The following is a 20,034-nucleotide window of genomic DNA, read 5'->3' on the forward strand; positions in this document are numbered from 1 at the left end:
TTTCTGAACGTGGAATTTGTTTTTTACACTATGCATTATTTTCATCTCAATGCCACTACATGACTTTGAAATAGTTTTCTGTGGCTGCCAGTTTTGGTAGTTTTTCTATTGCATACTGACCTGTAAGTTCAAACTTCTCCAAAGTTAAAACATGAACCCATGTGTCAAAATTAGGCATCTGGTGCTTATTTGTAAAGCAGTGGAGTGGGGGAAATCTCCTGTATTAATTCTACTCTGAGGAACCGATACAACATTTTAATATTATTCCTGATATAATATTCTTTTTGAAGTACATGCTTTATGTTAGGCCTTGTCATTGCATATTATACTATTTAATTATTACAAGGATCTCATATGATAGGTATTATTTCCCTCATTTTTATAAATAAGGGCTCTGGATTTCAGTTTAACTATTCTATCACACAGTTGTTAAGTAGCAAGGCTGGAATTCAAACATATGTCCATCTGACTTCAAAATATATTTTCTTTCAACTCCACCATGCTGTGCCTGCACTTTTCAGTGAAATATCATGAATATCCTGGATCAAAGAAGAATCTTTATATTGCAAGAAACACTTGACTTATTGAACAGAGTTTCAGATGAACATACCCATTTAAATGCATTTACATCTTGCTTAAAGGCAGTACTTTCCAAGGAAACTGAAAATAAGCAATTAGATTTAATTCACTTGTAGGTGTACACCTAAGGCCATACCTACACCAGCCAAATAAATGGAGATTTTAGCATCTTTCACCAGGGAGCAGTAATATCTGTTTCGCCGTTTTAGAAAATGTATCACCTTACAATATATTTCCATTTAAAACAGTGTAGCAGATTAAATCCATTTTGGCAGTGTATTTCTCATTTTTCACTATTTTACTGCAGTATCGTAATGACTTTACCTGACTCAGTATAGCATCTGAATCCCACAAAAAGGAACAGATGAGAAAATGGCCATCAAATGCCATTTAAATTACCTGCATTTTGAAGAAATTGCTAATGTTTTATAAATTTGTAAAACTATTTTTCCAAAAACAAACCAATATTTGAAGATTAATAATGAGTATTATTGATAAGTCTTTCTGTATGTTGGGAAATTAATAATGTGTTAGTATTTCAAAATTAGTATTTTGAAAAAAATCAAAAATTACTTTTTCCAGACTCAGCAGGAGTAAAACCAGATTCAAAAAAAAAAAGGAATATTGGGGTGGGATAGGGAGGGTGGGAGGGAGGGAGATGCAAGAGGGAAGAGATATGGAGACATATGTATATGTATAACTGATTCACTTTGTTATAAAGCAGAAACTGACACACCATTGTAAAGCAATTATACTCTAATAAAGATGTTAAAAAATAAAAAAAATTTTTAAAATTAAAGAAAACAAAAAACAAACAAAAAAACAAAAAAAGGAATACTTTGTTATTTATACAATGAAAAATTCTTATATGACAAATAATTATTTTCTGACAGCTGTTGTAACCAATTTTTATTTATTGATAGTGAGTTACAAATATTATAGTTGAAGTTCTACAAATCAGCAATAAATATTAAAAAGAGAAATGTCATATTGTTCATTTTCAGTTCTTCAGTTATCAATTAAATATGTGAATATTCAGATGATTTCTCTCCTTACAATTGTATAAAACCTAGGTAGATAGATTTTATATTTGCTTCAGTTGCAGATTATTTTTTCTATAATGAGATGGGTTAAATCTATTTGGTTGACTTTGTTTTCAATAATTAGTATTTTAAAAGCTTTCAAGGTCATAAATCCATATTTTAGCTGAAATTTTTATTGAGATAATTATAGATTCACATGTAGTTGTAAGAAAGAATTCAGAGAGATCTCTTGTACACTCTTCCCAGTTTTCTCCAGTGGTAACGATTTACAAAACTTTAGTATATCATCACCACCAGGATGTTGACATTGACAACCCACCTACCTTATTCTGATTTCTTCAGTTTTACTTGTACTTGTCTGTGAGTATGTGTGTTGAATCTACACATATATTTTTTAGAACTAGAAGTGTTCTCAGAAAGTCAGATAGTTCATTAGGCTGTTTCTACTGTCCAAAAAAATGTTTACTGGCTAGTGATCTACTGAAATCCATAATTAAAGCCAATAAAAGATCTTGGCGATGTTAGTAGACTATTTGTTTAGTTTGATTTGCATTTCCATGATTAGAAGTTAAATAAGAACCTCCTGCATTAAAACCCTCTGAAGAATTTACCTCCATTTTCTTTGAAGAGAGAGGAAACACAGTTCCCCCAGTGTGCCTCCCCCATGGATTAAAAGAGTGCATTGTTACACAATAAATTCAGCAGCCAAGGGGAACTTTATTGTATGACTCTCCCTGACTCGTCAGATTATATATTCATCAGTCTCTCTCTTTTTTAAATCATTTTTGTATGTATATATCTGGAAGAAATTAAACCTATTAATGGAGTATAAAAGAAGGAATCTTTGTTTTCTAATCTTTAAGGGATGCATCCTTTCCTTCATTTATACTTGCATGTTCATCTTATCCTGTATAATTGAAATGACTCTATATAATTTTGCAAATAGCCTCTTCATAATCTCTCTTCCATCCCTCTCTCCATTCCTTCCTTCCTTCTTCTGTGTATTCAAGTAATATTTATGAAATCCTTACATCCTCTCATTAGTCAGACATACACATGCGCATGCTACACTATGGTAGGTACTCTGATGGATTTGGTGCAAAGGAAGAAAGGACAGTGTGAATAATTCTAACTGGGGATGGCTGGTTATCAAAAGGCGTTCTGGAGGACTGCCTCTACATGTCCATTTTGGTACTCTACACAATATTTCCATGAGTCACAAAACCAGGGACCTTTAGATTTCTCAAATAGTAAAATTCTGAAATAAAATAGCATGTTCCAAAATACATTTCTTGATTATAGAAGTAGAGAAATCTGAAGAGTCTGAACTATTAAGGAGGATAGTCAGTCCTAACATGCATATTAGAATATTTATAAAAGAAATGAAGCTCTGTCATTTTCATTTCATACATAGAATGTATTTATGACTAACAATATTCTAAGTGAGGTCAAGTAGGGATCACCATGATTTGTAATTGGAGTCTTCTTTCACCCTGCCCTAATGATGCTGGCCCCTTCTTTTCTTGTAATTGCATTGTTTGTATGTAAATTAATTTCTCTTAAGTGCTTTAGAATTTATTCTATTAAGTAGTCTCATTTCAAATCTTGTTTATATTATTCTTTTGCTTCTAGCTCCTGTTTCAAATTTTAGGTCTGGTCCTGCCAGCTTGATTATAATTCCATATAATGAAGCTGAAACTAAAAACGTTCTGCTCTAATTTCATGTTCTGGAAAAAAGGAGGTATAATGACTCATATGGTCATGATTAAATATAAAGGTAGAAGTGTTTGCTTTATTTTAGACACAAGTTGGGTTTGAAGTATTGATTTAACGATCTTCAGTTGAGCAAAGTTATTTAAGGAAAGTGATACCCAAAATGCACGATAATTATAGGGCCATACACAAAAGTGATGCTCATTGCATGTTTGTTCAGCAAATGAATCAAAAAATGAATTGGTTAGGACTAAATACTATGTGCTCGTCCCATGGCTTGCTTACGGAACCATGATCTTTCCTGGCCTATGTGGGTTAGTAATAAGTAATGGTTAAGTACAGTCATTGTGTAGTAACCTTGATTTTTTCATACTTTGTTGGCTTTGAAAATTCAAAAGAATAAATTAATAATGTATTTAAAAATACTGTTTTTTCTTGGAAATATGCTTTACTTAGGTTTAATATCCTTGGTTTAGAAGCTCAAATTGTTGATCAGAATGGCCAAAAACAATGATGATAGTAGTAATAATAATAAATCTGCATTTGCACGAGATTCTGGCAGAGGAAAAATTTTTGATTTTGATAAAGAGAGATATGTAAGTGTGAGGGATTATAGTAATGTAATATTTTTGAAGGACTTTTGGAGGGAGTATCCGTTTATATTTGGAATACTGGCATTTTTCAGGATTGCTCTGACTTTCATATAATTGTCCATTATACATGTAATCACTGTTATTCAATATAGCAGTGTGTGTTAGGGACTTCTCTTTCCTCCCAGTAGCCATCTCTCATGTAGTGGATGGTCATAGCTATTCTTTAATCTTGATCAACTTCTCTCCCCACCTGCTGTGACTCATTTAATTGCAACAGTTTGAGTAAAAATGTTCTATTGAGTTAAAAAGAAAAAGAAGGTAATATGTATATCTACCCTAAATAATTAGAAAAAATAAAGACCAATATTCTCAAAAAAAAGATAATGATAACTAATAAAAATGCTTTTACTTTCACTTTTAAGTGGTTTACCATGGGCATCAATTTATTTCTCAGTTGCTCCTCTTAAGTTTGTTTTGATAGTGAGACCATTAGGTAAAGGACTCAATATAAACACTCAGTAAATGTTACAAATGTATCCTGATAATTTTATAATTGAGAACATTTGAGGAGGGAAAGGAAAAAATCTAATGATGGACAGACAGTAAGGTAGGGTAAATATTTTCCATTTTTTTAAATATGTTTGTTCAATTTTTTTCATGAAGATATAAGCATATTCCTTATTTTCTCCTGTCTGGAATTCTATATTGTCAGGATAATATCAGTGGAGCAGTTAATCCTGGTTATCTAGAAATGGAATGGGTGCCTCACCGTTGATGTTAAACTTCACAGCTACATACCTCAGCCTGGCTTAACTACTAAATAAAAAAGAATACCAGTGCGGGGTTACTGTGGACTGAAGCTCTCCATTACCTCCAGGGGCTGCTCCTGTCATCTTTTAGATCTTTTATGCCTCCCACTTTTCTTCATCTGGAATGAAAGTGGTTCTGGGTGGAAGTAATCATGATTATCAAGCAAGTCTGCATATTGAATGCCAGTAGTTTTTATCCATATACCTCATTTTCCTTCTCAATTTAAAAATACTAAGGTAAAATTTATAACATTTATTGAACACTTTCTGTGTACCAGACATGGTATTGAGTCTTTCACCTTTTTGTTCTCATGTTCACAACAAACTTACGAGGAACAATTAGGAAATTAAATTGATACCCATGGGAAATAACAGCAAGTCAGTGGGTACACCAAGAATATAAGCTGGTGCTCAAAATAATCAATAAATTTTTTTCTCATATTATCTGAATTATTGAATCCCAAGAGTGTATATAATCTCTATATTCTCTAATGATTTATGAAGTTATTTTAAGAATTTGCTAAATCTAATTTAATAATGTCCCATTGGCCATCTCCTTATTATCTATATATGCAATTATTTCCCAATATGCTCATAAAAGTGTCATGGTTTCCTGTTTTTGGTCAGATTCATCATATAAGAAAAATCAAAATTGTGTTCAGTGGGGGAGAAAATATTATGGATTATTATTACAAATTGAAAGTAAAGTGCTTAAGCCTATGCTCTTAGCAATGGAAAATCATTACTTTGACTCTAGTTAACACGTGTGCTTAATTATTTCCATAGTTCAATATCTATTATATTTTAACTCTATTCCAGATAACTAATATTTAAGATGAATAATATAAAGAAACCAGAATGGATCTACAGAATACCATTTATTATCTATGGTTTTAATTAAGTTAGAGAAGCTAGAGAGAAAATCAGACGTAACATGTATTTGATAGCTTAGTGCAAATTATCTTTACATTTATATCCATCTTTTTTTAAAAAAAAAGCCTTTTTGAATATGTCACCAATGTTTTATACATATTTGACAGATATACATTATCCCAAACACAATTTCTAGCTTCTAATATTTATTTACAAAAGCTCTTGGTATTTATAGACAACATCTATTCATTTGTGTGATAGAGTTTTACGAATATCCTTTAAATTTAATACATTTTTGACTATGTGAGTATTCTGGTATGTAGTCATCAAATAATAATAATGATGTAAAATCTAGAATTTTTAAAAAAAGAAAAGCAGTTGACTTCTTGCATCAAATATATAGTTTAGATAATTGTGGTTACTTCCGGGTGCCTGATTCTGGTATCAAGAAGCACACCGTTAGTTCTGGATGTGCTCATCTGTTAGAGAATACAGATCTTCCTTGACTTACGTACAATGGGGTTACATCCCCGTAAACCCATCAAAAGCTGAAAATTTGTAAGTCAAAGATGCATTTAATACGCAATGCCATAGCTTAACCCTGCCTACCTTAAATGTGCTCTGAACACTTACATTAGCCTACAGTTGTACAAAATCATCTTTCCCAAAACTATTTTATAATGAAGTGCTGAATATCTCATGTAATTTATTGAATACAGTACTAAAGTGAAATTGTCGTATGGGTACAGAACGGTTGCTTACCTTCAAGATCGCGTGGCTGACTGGGACCTATAGCTCGCTGCCCAGCATCATGAGAGAGAGTATGATTATCGGACCGCACATAGCTAGCCTGGGAAAAGATCAAAATTCAAAGTATGATTTCTACTGAGTGCATTTTGCTTTCGCATCATCGTAAAGTGAAAAATCCTAAATTGATCCATTGTAAATTGGTGACCATCTGTAGATTACTTCACCTGGTCTATCAGGTGACCTGTCAAGGAACAAGTGATGAAAAGGGTCCCTTCTACCTTTAGTCACTATAAACTGTGGTAGATACATACATTTATAGAGAAGATACACTTATAGATGAGCTCACCTCTCTGATCTTTAGTGCTTGAAGTGATAGCTTCTAGTATTGTTATCTCAATTTCAGGAGTTTATGTGAAATTATCAAAAAAGAGTGAAGTAAAATTTTCTAATATTGAAAATATTTTATAAGAAAAGGCTAGTATTGTTTAAGATGAAGGCACATTACAAGATCTATTCCAACAATTTTAAGAAATGTCATTTTGTCTAAAATTAACCCATTTGCAGTATTGAACAGCAGAAACTTTTACCATCAGTTACGATTTCTATGGTCTTCAAACTGTTTTTTACAACAAATTCCAGTCATTTGTTTCTTCCGATTTGGCAGTAATTTTAACTCAAGGCAACATTTTCTAGTTCATTAAACCTCTGCCTTGCAAGCAGTTTTATTTGTAACATAACAAATGTGTTTAAATGCTCATGTTAGTGTTGTATCGTGTTCATTTTTGAAATAAATTATTTCTGATCTATTAAAATAAAAAGATGGTTTATACTGTCTTTTGCCAGCTTTCACTCCTCTGAGATGTCATTCCTGATCTGAGCTGACTTAGGAGACTTTTCTTCTTGCTGGTCAAATTTTATCTCTTTCCTTTATTAAAAACTTCATATGTTGGGTGATAATTACCTCATGATCATCAGAATAAGTCACATAAGGAGAAGATCTACATAAGATTCACGTTTATATCTCAAGTAACCAGCATTGCGCCTAACACTATGTGTTCAGCAAATAATTTTGAATGAGTAAATACTTCTTTAAATAAAGTTCAGTTTAGTGTGGTTTTATGAATAAAAATAGTCCTGGATTTGAATAATTGCAGAAGTTTAATACTTGGTGAGGTCTTGGGCCATGCTCCAAATGAGCATATGTAAAACTTCCTATCAGACGTCACGCCACGGAAATGATGTTTTCAGAGGCAGTTGCTTCTATGTGAAGAAAAGGACCAAACCTTAGCTCTGCACAGCGATCTCTGAGTTTATGGAAACTACACTCATGAGTAATAATATCAGCCAGCCAGCCTGCTTTCTTTCCTTCCTCTCTCCCTTGCTTCCTTTCTTCCTTCTTCCAGATCTGGCATTTCTATATCCCACATTCATGTTGGAAAGGGAAAGATCCAGGGAAAGGAGAGAGGAATTGAAGAGAAGAAGAAGAATATATACATGTATATATAACACATACCTACTTAACCCACTGAGTTTGTTAAATGTGTGACATAGGAATATTTTACAAGTTAGGCACTGTGAAAGCACCAGATTTTCTAGTTTGCAATCACTGTGTACAATTTCACATGAGAAAGTTCTCTTTGGAGAAAATGCTATCAACCAAATAAAAAGGTGGGAAATCGTTTGGAATGTTCAAAATGCCTTTTATACTTTGTATATTTAGAAAAGTTTATATTATTTCTTTTGCTAGTAATGACATGATATATTTAATCAGACTTTCAATTTTTAAATTTTAGTTTATTTAGTAACTGAACACTTCCTCTGAAGAATGATCATCAGGGGTTGTCATGAATGGGGGAGGGGTGGGAGGCATTCCACTGTTTTAAAACCATGTATCTTTGATTTCTTCTCTCTGAAATTTTTGGGACAGAAATGTAAAATTTTATTGTGAACTCTGATAATCAAACAATAATTTCGCCACTCTTCCCCCTGTAACACTTTCCCAGTGTCTTGTTTGCTTAATCTTTTCTACCACCTTGCCTCTTTCAAAACTCGCCCTGTGGCCCCATCCTTCAGGCACTCACATTCTGCTTTCCAAATTGACTGGCAGCTAATCTTACAAGTGAATCCACTCTAATGGCTGCTGATATGATACTGGGGCTTGAGGTCAATCCTTCCACATAGTTAAGTTGTTAAAATTTTTTAAAAGGGGCAGTCTGATAAAGTGAAATGAACACAAGAGGGTCAGAAAACTGGGTTTGGAGTCCTAGTCTCACTACTAATTTTGTAACTTAAATAGTTATTGATACTTTAGCTTTTAGTTCCAGCCCAATGAATAGGATGATAAATGGTAAAATAATAATAATAATGCCTACACTGTCTGAGAACTTCTTATTAAAGTGTGTGTTATAAAGTGAAAAAGTATCATGAATATACAAAAGTGACCGTTTCTTTGAAACAATAGTTTAACCCAAAACAGTGAACACACACACACACACACATGTTTGTATTTTCTGCAACACTACCAGGTAAAAGCATTGTGGGGTAATCTAGAAAGTTCCATGTACAGAGATAATAAATACATACTAATCACTATTATAAGGAAGAAAATGGTTAAAAAAAAAAGTATTAGCGCTAAAATCAAATACTCTAGGAGTTCAAAGGGAGAGATCACCTCTGAATTTCTGGCAAGGAGAGGCTACATGAATCAAGGAAATGTTCCTTAGGAGATGACAGACAGACTTCAAAAGATGGTAGGGTTTAAACATAACACTGATGATGGGTATTTCAAGTAATATACCAGAGAGGTAAGGCCTTCACAACACAGAAAGATCAACTATATACAGCTCCCCAAAAGCCAGAGTGTCAAGGAGGCTGCTTTTGGCAAGATTACTCTGGTCAGTTATGTGTAACTTAAGAATATATACAACTGTGAAGATATACAAGCATTAATAAAAGACTCTAGAATTACGAATAAATGACTGCAGCTTGCTTGATCTTTAGGAATTACATTTTTGGAAGTATTTTCTGAAACTAAAAATATCTTCAGCAATGAGTTCAAACTTTAGAAATAAAAACTTTGTGCCAGTATTATAGCCTACATATTAAATCTTTCTGTAGACTAAAGACATTTTCAAAATAGATAAATATATACCTATATTGTATTTATTGAAGAATCTATACAATTAGAGAATTAAGTGGCTGATATAGTTGATGCCTTAATGTTTAGTGTGCAGGACTTATTCTCGCCAATTTGGGGACCCATGTCAAGGTTTCATAAAACACTTCAATATTATATGTGATGCACTGACAATAGTGTTAAGTGTGAACTCAGTATCCTAGGATCTGTATTCATTGGTAACATATTAAATTTTTCGTCTCTTTATCGTTCTGTTTTCCACTTATTTTTAAAAACTCTTTTAAAAAATGATACTTGTTCTTTGGATAAAATTTTTTAAATCTATAATGGAATGTCACTTTTAGACCAGTCTTCTGCAGTCTTCTTCTATCTTTGACTGAGAGTACTCTACAGTGCACTGTTACTTCCCTGGATTAGATTAAAGGGTTTCAAAGTAATGCTGTAGTTGTCCCCATGTTATTTGTCAAGTCATTCAGCCATCCTTTGGTTCTCTGATATCACGACTTAAAAAGTGAACTCCCCACTCCCACATGGAGCTTCCCATAGATCTTCCTTCCAGGCAAAACTCATCCTAATCACAACTGATGCTTAAGAATGTTTACCTGTTAAAGCTTGTCAGTACATTTTCTTTCATCTCCATCTATACCATCTCACAACGTTAAAAGCATGACTATATCTGGGTTAATAGGTGTCAAGCTGAAAAAATACCTCATAAGGCAGTGGTCTTTAAATATCAGCAGTGGCTTGTGAAAAGTTCCATTGTGTGCCAAATATAATATCTTCTTCTAAATTAATAAATGTGGACTTCCCTTGTGGCACGGTGGTTAAGAAACCGCCTGCCAGTGCAGGGGACACGGGTTCGAGCCCTGAGCCGGGGAGATCCCACATGTTGCGGAGCAGCTAAGCCCACGAGCCACAACTACTGAGCCTGAGTGCCTAGAGCCCGTGCTCTGCAACAAGAGAAGCCACCGCAATGAGAAGCCCGCGCACCACAATGAAGAGTAGCCCCCTCTCGCCGCAACTAGAGAAGGCCTGTGCGCAGCAACAAAGACCCAACATAGCCAATAAATAAATAGATAGATAAATGTAACTATGAGAAAGCATGCAATTTTAACAGACAAAAGTAAATGTTGCCTAAAATTTAGAACTTTAAATATCAACGAGGTCTATTGATGTACTGTATTACATGTTCTTTAAAAGCCATTCCTTGCTTCTTTTTCATCGAACAGGAGCTTATGGTTGATTTTTACCCAGAGTTTCTCCTTTAGAGTTTGTCCTCCTGGAGAAAACAAGCCTTCTCTGACCAGGGCTCTGCAGGCCCTGACCCTTCGATGGACCTCCTGCCGACAGAGACTTTTGGCTGTTGCTCCCCCGCTGCTGTTTCCTGTGTCTGCTTACCCAGACCTCTCAGGTCCATGGTATTCCTCCCTACCTGTACCTCCCAAAGCATGTCCTCCCTCCATGTCTCAAGATTTGAATCAGGAAGTGCTGTTGGGTCAGCCTGTGACAAGGAGTGGTGTCTGGAAGGTCAGGGAGGGTTTCTGGCAGCAAAGAAGTATACTGTCCAAGTTTCTTGAGCAAAGGAGTGCTGGCTCCCCTCCTCCTTCCAGCAGCTGAAAAGTGTCCAGAAACTACAGCTCCTCCTTCCAGCGACTTTTCCAAACATTTGCAAGAGCTAGTCACACTCCAGGTGAATAGTTTCCGACACCTGGGATGAGCTGAGTTTTTGTTCGTATAAATAGACATAGAACAAAGGGCAAAATATGGCAGTTTCTTTCTCCCAATTTCGAACATGGTCTCTGTATGTAAAACTTATTTTGTATGTGAATATGCAGGTAGAGGTTTTTTATTTATTTCAGGTCATAGTTTTGTTTTTAAAAACATCTTGAATTTTCTACTTCATTACCAATAATATTACTACCTGAAACAACATTTTCTCTCTCTATTTAAAGATGATAATTTGCAGGTTTCAATGGGGTCTTAGGATAGAAAGAATATTTAGACATATAATAGCCTCAGAATTAACCCTTAAGGTCAGCCAGAATAATAAAAGTGTCCTGAGTTTGTAATACCTGCCAATTTTTGGTAGCGTATGCATGTCAACTTGCTTCTTAATGCTGTACACACTGATTTCTATGACTTTTTAGAAACTATAGCCAAAGGGTGTGTTTTGTATTCTTAAGAAATGCAGTGAATTAACTTTGCTAGGTTTTAGACAATTCCAGTGTCTTGTTTTAGTTTTTAGGTACTGAATGCGTTGCATGAAAAGGGAATGTTTCTATTTTGCCACCACCATTATGTTATCTTTTCCAGTGCAATTACAAGCTAATTCAGGGCTCTTTGTGTTGCACTAATAGCTTCTGATTCGCTGCTGTTACCCAGTACCTCTTCATGCACTTTCAATACCATCTGCAGTGCCCCCAGCACTTACCTTAGGTGAGCATTTTTCTCTAAGTAGAGACTCATCTTTGGCAAATCATTAATGGAACATCAAAAAGATCCCACCTGTTAGAGTTACATATGGCTAAGACCAGAATTATCAAATATCTCATTTTTTTCTTTATTCTTTTTTCTTTCTTTCTTTCCTTTCTTATCCACACAATAAATGTAGTTGTCAGCAGGATAAGTTCATGCGCCGGATAAGGTCACAGTTTCATTTAGTGACAACTTCCAACAGTAAGAACTTACAAGGTTCGATTTATTAAAAAGTCAGAAGGGATAAGATCACTGCATGGCCAGCCTGATTTATCAGGGTCTGACTGGAGTACTTGAATAGGGAATGCCGTATTTCAAGTTTATGTTCAAAACTGTAGTTTAGTGTGTGTGATGACTGTATGACTCAAAAATTGAGAAGGAAAATTAGAAAAGGTATCCCTATAAGGCGATTTGTAGCTACTAACCAAGAACTATCATTTCCTGTGCCAAACCATGCTTTGAGATGGGTCAACAGAGTGTAATATAAATGGCACTATTTGTCTTAGAATGCAGATGAAACATGCTGTTATTAATGCCTGAGGAAACACACATAGTGGCAAGACTGCAGTTTGGCTGTAAAGATAATCAGCAGTAAAATGATCATCTAACCCTCTTATGTATCTGGCAGGCAGCTGTCAAATGGTTAAACCATAAAATAGCAAGAGCTCTGCCATACTTCAGCCACCTTGGCTGACTTTGAAAATGTTTTGAGATTTTTAGAATCTTTGAGTGCTTTTTGAAGTCAGCATGACTTCGGGGCTGTCCATGTTTGATACCATGATGTATAATGTTTTCCAACCATGAAGAAAATATAAATATGGGTTCTGACGCTATAGCCTTCTGCTGTAGTAAGACCTGATAAACATTATGAGCTAATTCATGTGGTCTGCTTTAAAACTTGGTTATATATTTAAAACCACGTTCAAACCAATCCGAAGTTTATTTTCAGCAAATGAAATAGGATCTTCTGTCATCTCATTTACTTGCAACCATGTCCTTCTATGAAATCTGAGCCTGGAGTTAAGGGATGTTCTGTAAATACCATATACACTTATGCCATCAACTTAATGCTGAATTCAGCTGAAGCATGATTGCTGATAATTATGCTAAAAGGCCCACATCTTGTCTGTTCCCCTTTGGTATGCTACAGTTTTCATATACTTTGCTCTCTAATGAGGCATCAAAAGGACTCTATTAAAAAGAAACAAAATGATGACTTGATAGCGCCTTCAATAAAAAAAGATTTGAGAGTATCTCCCTTGATTTTTAAGTATTTGTTTCCACCAGTAAATTTCTTTTATTTGGACAAAAAAAAGTGGGTTGATATCTTAAAAGCTGCAGTATGTTTGGTAGTGATTTCTTACCCAGGGCTTTTTTTTTTTTTAAGTGAAGCTATCATAAGTCTTTGAGTAATCACAGACTTTTAAAAGTATACATTATCAAGAAGAGAAGAGAAACAGCCCTCAGCACTAACAATATTATCTTTTACCAAAATTGATTAGTCCATCCAATGTGTCTCAAATATTTTGTGTGAACTTACCCAGCATGTTAAAAATGTGAATTGGGCAGAAAAGAAAAACGTTTCATCCTGCTCCCTGTTTCACAGATGAGGTAATGTAGTTAATGCGATACAATGTTGAGCAAATGAAATGTATGATTGCTGTAATACAAAGAGAAGACACGTATTAAGACAACTTTATTTTGCCTTTAAAATCACCCTTAACTGTACTACAGTTAAGTCTGTGAATTTACGAAAATCCTTATCCGGTCAACGATGTTCAGTTTGTATTTTGCAATTACCACGTGTCGCAAACTATATTAATTACCATAGAATAAACAGAAATAAAAAATGCACCTGTAGTTCAAGATGTTGAGGTGAAAGAAGTTACCAAGGAGAAACCACTAGGGAAAAATTAAATGCAAAACTGCATGGACTATAAATGTTATGGGAGAATTAGGGAAGGAGAACTCAGTTTGTTCTGGAGTTCAGAGTTGTTTGGTGAAAGAGAATACCTTTGAGTTTGATCTTGCAACATTAATAGGGTTTATCAGGGCAGCCGGGAGGATGGTGTGTCTGCCAGGTAGCAGCAACAATTCTCAGAAGGGTGTGGGAGTTAAACTGGAGATGAGGAGGAAGGTGCCATAAGGAAGAGCTCCTTGACTGGAAGGAAGAAGAAGAAATTCTGGAGAGCAGAACAGGCAGTCAAGCACATTCTGTGGAGCAACTCTGCGGTGGTATTAGGATTCAGGCATAGATGTTCAAGTTGGGACGGTCAAAAGGAAGCTAGCGAAGGGACTTGCACAACTGAATGACAAGGTGAAAGTGGAGTTTTAATACGTTTATCCTGGCAGGAATTTGGAGCCCAAATCAGAGCTGTAGAGTGAGTTGAGGCTGATTGGTCCTCTACATCTGAGTTGGTAAAAACTGGGAAATGCTGATGAGAAAGGTAAATCCAGGAGATATTTAAAAGGACGTTAAAAGTGAAGGTATGGAGAGTATTTTGGACACAGGTGTTAAAGAAGGAATGTGACCACAGACACTGAATAGTTAGATGTGATGATGGAAGTATGTGGACATGCTCCTAGAATGCTTCGGTTTCTTTGTGGTGAAATAGTAAATGTTTATTAGGTACTTTGCTTACGTTATCTGAGTGAATCCTCACGGCAGCCATACGAGGAAGATATTGTAATTCCTATTTGGTTTGAAGAAACTGAAATTCAGAGGGTTAAGCGACTTGCTCAGGATCACATGACTTGTTCCACTTACTTTTCTCCAATTCGATTTTGAATCTGTGTGCTGGCCTCCCATTCTAAAACATTCCATTCACTGCAGACACCCATGGTCTCCATCTCATCAAAAGGAATTTTCCCAGTCCTTTTCTTACTTTTGTAAATGCTCAGGTTACTTAATTGATCCCTCCTCTTTAAATTCCTGATCAATCCATCGGATGCTATGGTACCGTGTCCAGCTTATTCTCTATTTTCGCACACTTCTCTTAAATATTCTGTGCCTGCTCCTGCATCCCTCTGCTTTTTGAAGATCCTTGGAACTCTATCCTAGATCTTTTTATTTTATCATGTTATACTCTCTCCTAGTTCAAAAATTCTATGACTTTTACCATATACAAGCTGGTTTTAATTAATAAGTAAATGCCAACATTTATCACTCTAGCTAAGACCTTGCTTCTGAGTCACAGGCTTGTACCTCTCCACCCCAAATCGCCTCCTGCCTTGCTTACCAAGCCACTTTGACCTCAATATTTCCAAGCTATAACTCCTTATCCTTAAATCTTCTTTTTTCTGTGTACCCTATCTCAATAGGTACATGACCATTGGCCCATTTGCCCAAGCCAGATATGAGAAGATCATTGCTGGATTTTTCCTTCCCTAATACCTAAAATCTAAATAATCACTAAGTTCTATGACTTCTACTTACCAAGCCTTATGGATTACATTTCCTCAGATTTATCCAGAACCCAAGCTTGTTTTGTTGGCTGCTTTATGCCTGGGTGTAACCCACTATCTGGTATTTAGTAGTTACCCAATAGATATTAGTAGAATAAATGAATGAATAAACTAATGAATGGATGCAGGAAAGAATGAGTAAACAAGTCAAATGAGAATGAAACTTTGCTTTCTGATTTTGAAATCTCTGATCTTTTCCAGTCAAACATTCTTTTTATGATAAGCTAGTTCTAGGACCTGGGTCTTTGATCCAGCATCTCAGTGTTCTTTCTACCTCTCATAATATATCACATCTGGGGAAAGAAAATCATGGTGTCATGGACACCTTATCAAGTAGCAAGAGAGTGCAAACCCCTCTTTAACAATGACAAACCAGACTTAGAAAAGGCATAACCTACTCATGGCCATTCAGCTGGCTATTTGATAGAGAGACTAAAATTTAACCTTAATTTAGTGCAATAATGTTTCCTCTATTTCATGACACTTATTAATCTTTGAAAAAATTAAAAAAATATTATACTCTTAAGCAACATGTATGTTAAATGAAATATAATTTCTGTTTATACAATATCTTATTTCTCTTGCTATCAGTAAACTATGTAGTCTTGGTAGTGTATAAATGCTATTTGCAATGTGCTTATAGTTTTCTATAAAGCTGCTCTGAATAAATGAGTATTTTAATTTAATTGTTTCAGCAACAGAAAGGATTTCCCCAAACCTCAAAATAACATCTGACATCTTGATAAGCAAGAAAGGAGACTGAAATTTGCCTGTTTGTCTAATAAAGTTGAAAAGATTGACTTGAGAGCTTGAACAGTTACTGGACTTTCTGTTATGGCCGTCTTTAAGAGCTCATAAAACTATTTTTGGCCTGCTTAAAATTTTAATGCATAGTCAAAGACACCTCAAAAACTTTGGAGATATTTGGGTATCACTTCATGATCTGCCCTAAGTTTGTAGTTCTTAATCCATTAAAAGACAGACCTGCTTGTAAATCCACAGGTATAGATAAGAAGTCACTGTTTGACTGAGTCTGAACCCTTTTCAAATGAAAAATGTCAGTGGCAGAAAGAGAGGATTAATTACATTTTTAAAGGGTTTTCAAAGATTTTCATGATTCCTCTGGTATCACTTGAAATGTGACATAACTAGGTTCTTTTTTTTTTTTAGTGTGTAAAAACAAGCAAATTATTTGGGCATCATTTTTATGTAGAAAAGAACATTTTAAACTAGTGTTTAGCTGAAGGATTGAAATGTATTTATTTTTTGAGGGTAAATTATAAAGAGATTGTTTAAAATGTAAGCATGAATGAAAAATAAGAACTATCAGATAGAAATTAAACAATTTCTTTTCAAATAGAAAAATTATCCCAAATTTTTAAATAACTGCATTATCGATATGAAAATGCATACATACGTTAAGAGATATTTCCCACTGAGCCCTATTTGACATCATAACAGGTTGTTGGCTATGCTCTACCTTTGAGGATTTTCTATACAAGTCTCTGATTCTAATGCATTAATCATTAATCAAAAATATTGTATGAGGATGAAAAACGTTTTCAAGGGAAAATCTCAGAAATGGGTTTGTTATTCTGCATGCAGAAAACAAATTATTATCGTTCCATATTCCCTGGATTCTGGGTAAGCTTCAGGGTTTGATATTTAAGCATTAATATGTTATTTTAAATGTTTTTTATTTATAAAACTATGTTTCAGAAACTCAGACTTATTGAATTTTTTTGGGTCCATTTGCCTCGTTACTGATCATCTTTAGCTACTGACGCATAAGAACGAAAAAAAAAGTGAGAAGTGTGTGTCTGTCTTAATTTAATAAGACAGACACACACTGTCCATTTTTAGTGTATTTGACAAGCAGAAGAGGAAGGAAGCGTGAGAAGATGGATAAATGGTGGTGCAGTCCTTGAATTTAAATTTTTCCTGTGAACATGGAATTATTTCCATTACATCTTCACTGTTCAGAGACAGATAAACTTATATTTCATAATGGGCACAATGTAACCATTACACAATATTTTAACTAATTTTTATTTATTTACTTTGATTTTTGTTTCTGGGTCGAGCATGAAAAGGGATGTCTGGTATTGTAACTATTAAAAAGAGGTGACACAAAAATAGAGAAATAATAGATATAATTTAACTCAGGTTGATGGTGTTGCTTTTATGTTTTAAAAAATTTTATTGAAATATAGTTGATTTACAGTGTTGTCTCAGTGTCAGGTGTACAGCAAAGTGATTGTTATATATATATATATATATATATATATATATATCCTTTTTTAGATTCTTTTCCATTATAGGTTACTACAAGATATTGAGTATAGTTCCCTGTGTTATACAGCAGACCCTTGTTGGTTATCTGTTTTATATATAGTAGTGTGTATATTTTAATCCCAAACTCCTCTAATTTATCCCTCCCCCTCCTTTCCCATTTGGTAACCATAAGTTTGTTTTCTATATGTCTGTAAATCTATTTCTGTTTTGTAAATAAGTTCATTTGTATCATTTTTTTAGATTCTACATATAAGCAATATCATATGATATTTGTCTTTTTCTGTCTGACTTACTTCACTTCCTGTGATAATCTCTAGGTCCATCCATGTTGCTGCAAATGACATTATTTCATTCTTTTTTATGGCTGAGTAAGATTCCATTCTGTATACGTACCACAGCTTCTTTATCCATTCATCTGTCGATGGACACTTAGGTTGTTTCCATGTCTTGGCTGCTGTAAACAGTGCTGCTATAAACACTGAGGTACATGTATCTTTTTGTATTATAGTTTGTGGGAAAAAAATAAGAATACTCCTATACTGCTGATGGGAATGTAAATTGGTGCAGCCACTATGGAGAACAGTAGTCCCTTAAAAAACTAAAAATAGAGTTACCATATGATCTAGTGATCCCACTCCTGGGCATGTATCTGGAAAAACGATAATTTGAAAACTATAATTCGATGGTGTTCCTTTTAAAAGCCTCAAGATTAAATCTATATATTTAAATTTAGTTATTGACTTGAAAAGAAACTAAGGCCATATTAAGGCAAATATTTCATAATATATTACCTACAATGATTTATATATCATTTGCAAAGTGTAATTACTGAACATATTTTGTTTTATTTAGAACTTTCCTCAGCTGTCTATTCTATATTGGTTTCCATTCATACTTCTTCCTATTCCATTCCTTCCATTTTCATGTCTGCTCTTGAGCAGACTGAGAGGAAATTCCATTAAAAAGAAACAATAAATTATATTATTAAGATTAATATTTTGAAATATAAAAAATAGTGTGATAATATAGTATGGTAATACTCTCAGGACATAACTGTCATAGATTTAATTACTTAAAGAGAAGGTCTCCAATTCCTGATTGAGATTTTTTTCCATTTATTCCAAACAATGTTTAGGCTTAATGACCAATTTTTAAATTTTTGAAAGCTTCATTTATTTCTTTTTTTATTAATCTATTCATTTATTTCTTGAGTGAGCATTTGATGAATTCCTACTTTATGCAAGTGTGTATACTGTCTTTACTTCCTGTTTCTCTTTAATGATCCCAAAGTAATAATTAGGGGGAAATAAAAGGAAGAAGACCATCCTAAACTGGCTGTTTCTTAAGGGTTTTTGTCCAAACCCTTTTGGTAACATAGACTCTTACCTAAAGTACCAAATATAAAAAAGTAATGACTTTCATTAAACATTTTTTTAATTTTCTAAAACATAAATGTCCATTTTTTGCACAAATAGTTGTTCTATCCACTGAAACGTAGTAAATTCAGGAAATTGCCAAGTGCTTTCAAAAACTCTCCATGTTGTTCACCAAGAGTCTTGAATCATTGTAATACAGTTATTGCCTAAGTTATAAATCTTTAATTGTAATTTTTTAGTTACTTTGGTGATCAAATATAGGAATTTTAACTCTAAGTCATTGTCCTAACACTTCTGGTCTATCTGTTTTGGCATTGGATCAATGCTTTCTGAGGACGTGTTATCATTTCTGCTTCTTAAGAATTTACTAAATAGAGTGGACTTCAGTAGGTAATAAGTGTGCAAAGCTCAAGAAAGAAATTGGACTAAATGTGAATATAATTATAAGGACAAGTTTTATTATCCTCTCAGGATACCAAGATCAGTTGTTTTTCAGATGAACATAATTAATTCTCTTTATATGAATCCTGAGAATATTGTTCGTGTAAAGCAAGCACACAAAAAGAGACGGCTGTTGGTAAAGCACAAGTGAAAGTACTTTAAACGCCTCTTGTGTTCATTGTCTGCAGGAGAGCTGGAGGTGTTTCAGAAAGATGGAGAACGAAAAATTCAGAGTCGGCAGCAACTTCCAGTGGGAACCACCTGGGGGCCGTTCGCTGGGAAGATGGACCTGAATAATAATTCCTTGGTATGTGGATGTTCTGAGATGGTTGACTCTTAATACTTTGTCATAGCACAGAAATTATCTCTGCTTGCTTCCCAGTGAAATCACTAAAAATAACTGTTTTTTCTTTTTCATGGATCACAAAACTGGGATGTCTTCCAAGTGGTCTGTCTCTGACAGTATTATACGTAGAATTTAGAAGG

The 20,034-nt window shown here is 34.3% G+C and overlaps 1 protein-coding gene across 1 annotated transcript in view; it reads left to right on the plus strand.

The window, feature by feature from the left end:
• Positions 1 to 20,034, plus strand: part of ZFPM2 (zinc finger protein, FOG family member 2) — a 457,708-nt gene that overhangs the window by 215,936 nt on the left and 221,738 nt on the right. The window contains exon 4 of the mRNA XM_068525544.1: positions 19,737 to 19,855. Within this exon, the coding sequence (XP_068381645.1) occupies positions 19,737 to 19,855 (119 nt within the window). The remainder of the gene's footprint in view (positions 1 to 19,736; positions 19,856 to 20,034) is intronic.

The sequence above is a fragment of the Eschrichtius robustus genome, chromosome 17 (genome assembly GCF_028021215.1).
Source record: "Eschrichtius robustus isolate mEscRob2 chromosome 17, mEscRob2.pri, whole genome shotgun sequence".
Lineage (NCBI taxonomy): Eukaryota > Metazoa > Chordata > Mammalia > Artiodactyla > Eschrichtiidae > Eschrichtius > Eschrichtius robustus.